Source organism: Olea europaea, unplaced genomic scaffold (genome assembly GCF_002742605.1).
Source record: "Olea europaea var. sylvestris unplaced genomic scaffold, O_europaea_v1 scaffold1939, whole genome shotgun sequence".
NCBI lineage: Eukaryota > Viridiplantae > Streptophyta > Magnoliopsida > Lamiales > Oleaceae > Olea > Olea europaea.
This window is the reverse complement of record NW_019237225.1, coordinates 129,906-137,812: the sequence shown is the minus strand read 5'-3', so window position 1 is coordinate 137,812 and position 7,907 is coordinate 129,906. Positions and strand designations below refer to the sequence as shown.

General features: G+C 36.8%; 1 protein-coding gene across 1 annotated transcript in view; it reads right to left on the bottom strand.

Annotated features, from left to right (window-relative positions):
* Positions 1 to 1,007: 1,007 nt before the first annotated feature.
* The window catches only part of LOC111379166 (ferredoxin-dependent glutamate synthase, chloroplastic-like), a 19,987-nt gene continuing 13,087 nt past the window's right edge, over positions 1,008 to 7,907 (bottom strand). Inside the window, exons 12-26 of the mRNA XM_023002502.1 lie at positions 6,656 to 7,889; positions 6,534 to 6,544; positions 6,174 to 6,443; positions 5,985 to 6,083; positions 5,357 to 5,452; positions 5,043 to 5,240; positions 4,879 to 4,953; positions 4,144 to 4,272; positions 3,963 to 4,061; positions 3,226 to 3,368; positions 3,030 to 3,123; positions 2,629 to 2,867; positions 2,455 to 2,533; positions 1,848 to 1,931; positions 1,008 to 1,523 (exon numbers count right to left, since the gene is read on the bottom strand). Coding sequence (XP_022858270.1) covers positions 1,362 to 1,523; positions 1,848 to 1,931; positions 2,455 to 2,533; positions 2,629 to 2,867; positions 3,030 to 3,123; positions 3,226 to 3,368; positions 3,963 to 4,061; positions 4,144 to 4,272; positions 4,879 to 4,953; positions 5,043 to 5,240; positions 5,357 to 5,452; positions 5,985 to 6,083; positions 6,174 to 6,443; positions 6,534 to 6,544; positions 6,656 to 7,889 — 3,012 coding nt within the window. The 3' untranslated portion in view covers positions 1,008 to 1,361. The remainder of the gene's footprint in view (positions 1,524 to 1,847; positions 1,932 to 2,454; positions 2,534 to 2,628; positions 2,868 to 3,029; positions 3,124 to 3,225; positions 3,369 to 3,962; positions 4,062 to 4,143; positions 4,273 to 4,878; positions 4,954 to 5,042; positions 5,241 to 5,356; positions 5,453 to 5,984; positions 6,084 to 6,173; positions 6,444 to 6,533; positions 6,545 to 6,655; positions 7,890 to 7,907) is intronic.

Genomic DNA, 7,907 nt, shown 5'->3' with positions numbered 1-7,907 from the left:
AAGCCGAGGAGAGAGATGATAAGTTGTGGGTTGCTTCTCTGATGATGCCTTTTATAGGAATTTACAATTTGTGATCAAACGGCTAAACTTCAATGTGCTTTTGAATTCAATCCAAGAGTTGGATGGTGGTGAGGAATGACTTGGAATCTTGTTAACGAGACTTCGAGTTTACATTTTTCAATGTACTTTGAAAGGCAAAAATCAAAATAGGAATACAAATTTAAACAAAATACACACAAGAATTGTAGAGTTTAAAATGTAGGGTATAAATGATTATTACAACTATAACACGGTAAACTCTCAAAGTGTAAAAATTGAACCAATCGACCCAGAGCTTCTTCAACACTATTGATGGAGTGTCCTATGATGTTGAGCTCAGATTTGTGCCACAACTGATCATACACTGTCGTCCATAGAAATGACAATAGATATACCGAGAGAATCTGTCGGAAGCCAACAAGAATTTCGTCGGAGATATGAAATGCTTCCACTTAGTTACCTTTTTATACTTTCTCTCTATTGTTATGCTAAGTCCAAATGATCCAAGTGAAAAAGTTTTGTAATTATAGAGTCAAAACCATTTAAATTCAAATTCAAATATTGTACTATGGTTAAGATGAATGCGACATGATCAGAAAAGGAAAATTGACCACAAGATCAATTAATTTGTGACACGTGGATGAAGTGATCCACCTCAAAAGATCATATAATTTTTCGGAGAAATTTGATCGACCAAACCTTTTAATGAAATGTTGATTAGGTAGCAGTGAGTAACACATTATATATAAGCTTGAAATTTAATTTTAAATAAAAATTCTTTAGGTGTTTCATCTTTCAAAATGTCCGTATATGTACATTCAACAATTTAACCCACTGCAAAAAGTACATCATAGTTTATCAAAATCTGCTCCATAAAATCAATGTAGCCAAATATACTATACAGGAAAGAATTACTAGACTTTTTGGAGAATGGCCGATACAAAAGCAGCCACCGGGTAGTCAAATGGTTGCGTTACATCTATTTATTTATTTTTTTAGATTTTCATTTTTCAAATTGAGAAATTGAGAGTGATGACTTTAATCAAAGAAATTGTAATCTTCGATTGTGAAAATCTTTAACATTCTACATGTCTGCAGCATCCCTAAGCACAGAAACATGAACTCAAATATTAAATCTGTCATCAAAGTGAGTTTCATGTAGGACCAGAGTCCGGCAGTTTAATACAAGATTTGAACTTATATTTTTCCCTTCAAGCTGTCCAACACTATCTGATCCTCGCCTTCGAAGAAGATTTTGTGCTCACCAGATGTAGGACACAATCCTTGCATATACACGGTCAACCTTCCGATGCTGGGGGGTCCTATGCGGACTGCAATGTCACCTGCCCGGTGGCTATTTGATCATAATCAACACAGGCCTCAGGGGTGTCTTCTTCGCTAGGTGGAACGAGCTGCCAAAAAAGTTGCAAATATGTGTCCCACTCGTTAAGAATGCTGGCACCTTTGCTGCTCCCAGTTTTTTCCTACATACCAAAGTAAATGAGGGTATATTATGAGTTATGCAGCAAGATGATTCAATTTCATGAATAACACGAGTTAATAGAATCCCGAAGATTGAGTTGCAAAAATAACAATGACATAGTGACACTGTTAGAAAAGTAGCATGTCAGCAAGAAGGATGTTAATATCAGAACCAGCCGCAAAAACAGAGAAGACCGTTCCACTCTTCCCCCGACCTCAAAGGATGGTTTACACAAATCACGAAACCAAGTGCATCCGGCTCAAGAATTCAAAAAATGTTAAAGTGTAGAAGGCACAATCTTGCAAGGCAATTTAGGTCAACTTACAACATGGGCTTCAATAAGGCTCTTAAGCTGCATTTGGCCAACGGGAGCAACCACCCTCTGGATCTTCACTATTTCCTTGTTCACCTGGTAACAATTTTGCGTAGAATGATTGAAGATTATAAATAATATAAGGATAACTACATCCAACCAAACTGAAAAATGGAGAGCAAAATGTTCAGATACCTCAATGTTGACTTTAAAACAATTTTTTCAAACGGTCAAACATTGTCCCACAAAAGGTAAAAGGGTCAAGGGTTGCACCGTCTCTCCATAAAAATTCACAAACATAAGACAGTTTTCATTTTTTTTAAATATTAAAAAATAATGAACGAACAATCAAACATTAAGGTTTTACGAAGTCAAAGATAAATAACATGGCATCATATATGTCAGAGCTCAATGGTTTCTAAAGTGCTACTGGGCAACCAGGTCAACGTGCCCAATTTTTTAAGAATGTTTTTTAGGCTATAATCAGTCTGGTTTCTGGTTTTCCAAATAAAACAGGCCAGGTCCGACCAATTCCCAAGCACTGCTTTTAAGTTAAAATATTTTCATATCACTCCATTGCACGTATTTCCTACAGGCAGAAAAGTGTGTTGCCACAAACCTTGGGGATGAGAGTATCGTCCTCATCGAGAATGTAAGCCAAACCTCCAGTCATCCCGGCTGCCACATTTCGTCCCACCCTGGCAAAAGCAAGACAAAGTGACTCTCAACTATTGGAAGTTCTCGTATATATACTTTTCACAAAACAAAGATGACGTCGGAAGAGGATGCTCACTTTCCAAGCACCACCACACAACCCCCTGTCATGTACTCACAACAGTGGTCTCCCGTCCCTTCCACTACAGCTTCAGCGAGCGAGTTTCTCACTGCAAAACGTTCGCCAGCCTTTCCTCTAACAAAGACCTGTCCACCTGTGGCTCCATACAAGCAGGTATTCCCTACTATGGTGGCATCCTCAGGGCAAAACCCAGTATTTTCAACAGGAACCACGACCAGTTCACCTCCAGCCATACCCTAAAGATAAACTGATCCATAAGCTACTATAAAGTAACAAGATGACAAAGTTCTTATCATTAAGAATTTCACAAAGCCACACTCAAAAAGCAACAATTATGGAGATACTGATTCAAAGCAAGCGAGAAATATTACGATTCATCTGTAATAGAACGGAAATACCTTCCCCACATAGTCATTAGCTTCTCCAACAAGTCGGATGTTCATTCCAGGTGTCAGAAAACAGGAAAATGACTGCCCAGCACTCCCTATGAATCTACATGAAAAGAAAAGAATGCATCTTCAGTTTCGAGCAAAGCTATTAAACAGAGAGGTAAAATTTGAAAGAATATATTTTCTTTTCACAAAGATATATTACGTTATATTCAGCTGTCCAGCAAAACCAGTGTCTCCATATTTCTTTGCAATTACACCTGCAATACGCCCACAAACTGCCCTATCCACATTGTATATTTTTGCAGTTTTATTGACCACCGTTTCAGTCTCAATCGCCTCTGAGATCTATATGTAGAAAATTATATATTTGGATCATTAAGATAGGGTAAAAAAACATAGCTTTATACAAACAAATAATTCACAAGAAAAGCAGCAGGAAATTCTAACAATTGTATCTCATTCATCAATGACATGTTACCTAATTTTTTGGTTGCAATCAATTACCAAACATCAACGATGTGCAAAAATATTATTATGAGTTCTTCTACTAACCATTCATCCCGAACTACTATTTTTTTTTTTTTTTTAATAATAAAAAAAATGGCATCTTCTTTTTCTTAATGCACAAACATGAAGTTCAAAAACTATGCACAGTACTGCATCAAGGAAACTATATGTTACTTATAAACTACCTGAACAATAAATGAAAAATCTTTAATCATTTACTGTCATCCTATAAAATTTATCACAAAATCCTTTAAGGTATGAGAATGTGACTTTCTGAAGAAATTATACAAAGACCTGTTTTCCCTAATTCTCTGAAGAAGAAAATTGATGTATAGACATTTGGTCAGGAACCAAATAACCCTTGTTACCTCTAAAAGAAAAAATATATTAATTAACAGAATAATAATGCTGTTTTCATTTAATAGTTATTACCTCTTGATCTGAAAGTAAGAAATCATCCAAAACTGGACCATTACTGTGAACTTCCTGATTCCTGATCGAGGTGCTATACCATTTCGGTAATCCAACAGTCTAGAAACAAAATTCAAAATGATTTTACAAAAACACCATTAATTTATTCAAAAACGGACTAGAAAAAATATCATATACTTACAGAAAGAATATAACTAAGATCAAGATGCTGAGTCTTCATCAATGAAATATCTCGAGGTCTTAGCAATTCTGTGTATCCAATTACATCATCCAGTTTCTCATAACCCAGTTGAGCCAACATGCCTCTTACCTGGCAAAAGATTATTGACCAACAGGAACAAAAACTATTTTTATAATCCTTAATGAGTTCAAAAAGTTAGGAGCCATTAACTATCAAATCACACTGGATTAGCATATAAAATATCCAACTATTTAAGATAACTCACGTGAAACTCTACATGGATATGAATTTAGGAGCATTGCTTTCACATTGACTGATCTTAGTTGGAAAAATTGTTGCATTTTTAACTTGACTTTATTATGTTGGGTCATAAAAGAATTCATTATCATCTTAACATTCCTAGTTTTGCTTCTATAATAAATAAATTTACGTTTCTTTTTTAAATATATATATATAAGTAATGGGAATATTCGTTTCAGAACTTTTTAAAGGGGTGAATGTTCTAGATCTAGAAGCATCACGTAGGAGGGTTTGATGTACAACAGGTCATGAGCTCAATCCTGGTGAGAAATTGGTTATATATCAGTTCAGAATCCAACATCAGGTAGGAGGGACGGACATGTAACTTTTCGTAAACTCAAAGATACTAGAATTCCATGAAACTTCAAATAATAAAGTTGAAGCATCTTGAAAGAAAATCTCATTAATCATATGGAACATAAGAATGTACATCACCTCTTCTGCAACAAATAAAAAGTAATTGACAAGGTCACCGGGCACACCAGGAAAGCGAGCTCTTAATTCTTCTCTCTGAGGAAAATTCAATGAGAGATGTTATCAAATGAAAAGAAAAAAGTTCTGACATTTGAAGGTCAAAAATAAAAATAAAATTTCATCACCTGACTAGCAACACCAACAGGACAATTATTTGTGTGGCAGATACGAGCCATAACACAGCCAGTAGCAATCATAGCGATGGAACCAAATCCATACTCATCAGCACCCATTATTGCAGCCATTAAGACATCAAAACCACTTTTAAAGCCACCATCTACCCTGAGAATGACCCTTTCTCTGAGCCCATTTTGAATGAGAGTCTATAACCCCACCCCAAACAGGAAAACGAACGAAGGGAAAACAGAAGTTAGATTGATTTCAATGCACGAAATATGAAAATGAAGAGTATTCCATGCTTGAAGTGTATAAAAAGAACCTGGTGTGTTTCTGTAACCCCAAGTTCCCAAGGACCACCTGCGTGCTTGATAGAACTCACAGGGCTAGCTCCAGTTCCCCCATCATGCCCGGATATCTGCAAACGAGGCAAAACATATAACTAAATGTTGTTAACCATATCCTACTAAAGACTGAAAGGTCCACTCATGATTGACGGTTCTCAAGAAAACTGTCTGCCATACAAAGAAACTGTGCAATGTTTTTATTATTTCCAGATAATTTGTACAGGATTTGCATTTCAAGGAAAGGTCCACGGATGAATGACGGTTCTCAAGAAAACTCTATCTGCCATACAAAAAAACTGTGTAATGTTTTTATTATTTGCAGATAATTTGTACAGGATTTGCATTTCAAGAAATGGCATCATACAAGCTGACAAATATATAGCATTTGAAAAAAAAAAAAAAAAGGATGTCTACCATAAAGCATAAAACCGGTAGTAAAACAAAGTGCACATTCGAATTGAGACCCCAAAAAAAAAAAGAAGAGTAAAGTAAAATATGAGGCTTAACAGAAAATTTTCTTTGGGTCTTCTATTAGATGGATAAGATCAATTTTGCAACTTTAACTTCAGAATGGAACATTGATGGATGATAATTGATGTGCACCTGTATAATATCAGCATTACCCTTTGCAACTCCAGATGCCACTGTGCCAATGCCAGCTTCTGCCACAAGCTTTACAGATACTTTAGCCTTAGGATTGACCTATTCATTGATAGCAGCGTGAACGTCATAGTGCTGGCAAATAGATATTTTACGAGTATAAGAAGAACAAACTTGTTGCAAAATCTTCACCTGATGAAGGTCAAAAATCAATTGAGCAAGATCTTCAATGGAATAAATATCATGGTGTGGGGGTGGAGATATAAGAGGGACACCAGGCTTTGAATTTCTTAGTCTTGCGATATAAGTACTAACTTTTTTCCCTGGAAGTTGGCCACCTTCACCGGGTTTTGCACCTTGAGCAATTTTGATTTCTAGTTGATCTGCATTAGCCAAGAACGTTGGAGTGACACCAAAGCGCCCAGAAGCAACCTGAAAAATGAAATTCAGTAACCACGATAATTTTTGTCATTCATTAGAGTTGCGTTTTTGGGGTGTTGAAGTATATTTTTATTGATAGGTTAAAAGAATATATACAATACAAGAAATTACAACCATGGTCCCTAACAATAACAAATATTACAAGTAAGTACAATTATATTTCAACTCTCCCCCTCAAGTTGGTGCATAGATATCGCGCATGCCCAATTTGGATAACATTGTATGAAATGGACCGCTAGCAACTCCATTTGTCATTACATCGGCCAGTTGTTCTCCCCTCTTGATGTATGGAACCTCTATAATTTTGGAGTCGAGATTATCTTTGATGTAGTTCCTATCAAGTTCAACATGCTTTGTTCTATCATGTTGCACAGGGTTATTTGCGATTTTAATGGCGGCAGTGTTATCACAAAAAAGTAACATAGGCTTGTCCGGACCAAAGCCAAGTTCACTCAGGAGAAGTTTTAGCCATGTGAGCTCGGTAGTTGCATGATGCAATGCACGATATTCCGCCTCAGCACTGGATAATGAGACTACATTCTGTTTTTTACTCCTCCAAGTCACAAGATTACCCCCAACAAATGATACATAACCTGATGTGGATTTTCTGTCCAATCTCGATCCAGCAAAATCAGAATCCGTATAGCCCATAATATCTAGATGCCCCTCTTTTGAGTACAGAATACCCTTGCCTGGAGAGGACTTTAGATATGCCAATAGCTGATTAACTGCACTCATATGCTGCTCACTGGGGTTATGCATGAATTGACTCACAACGCTAACTGCATATGACAAATCCGATCTCGTGTGGGTTAGATAAATCAACTTCCCCACCAATCTCTGATATCTCTCTTTGTTTGTGGGAATCTGGTCAGGATAGATAGATAGACCATGATTTACCTCAATGGGTGTGTCAACAGGGACACAAGCCGACATACCAGTTTCTGCTAGGAGGTCAAGGACATACTTGCGTTGGGATAGGATAAGTTCTTGCTGAGACCGTGATACCTCAATGCCCAAGAAATACTTCAAGGTACCTAAGTCCTTCATTTCAAACTCCTCTGTCAAATGGCTTCGGAGTTTCTCAATCTCACTAGGATTACTGCCCGTAACAATCATATCATCCACATACACAATAAGTATAGTAATATCATGACCATCTCTCTTATAAAATAGAGTATAATCAGCCAAGGCCTGTTTAAAACCATACCTTTTCATTGAACAACTCAATCTTCCAAACCACGCCCTTGGTGATTGTTTTAGCCCATACAAGGCTTTCTTCAACTTACACACATTACCCTCTGGAGGAGTAAAACCAGGAGGAGGATCCATATACACTTCCTCTGTCAGATCACCATGAAGGAATGCATTTTTAACATCAAATTGCCTCAATGGCCAATCAAGATTGACTGCTAGAGATAGGATGACTCTAACAGTATTCATCTTAGCTACTGGGGCAAACGTTTCCTGGTAGTCAATTCCATA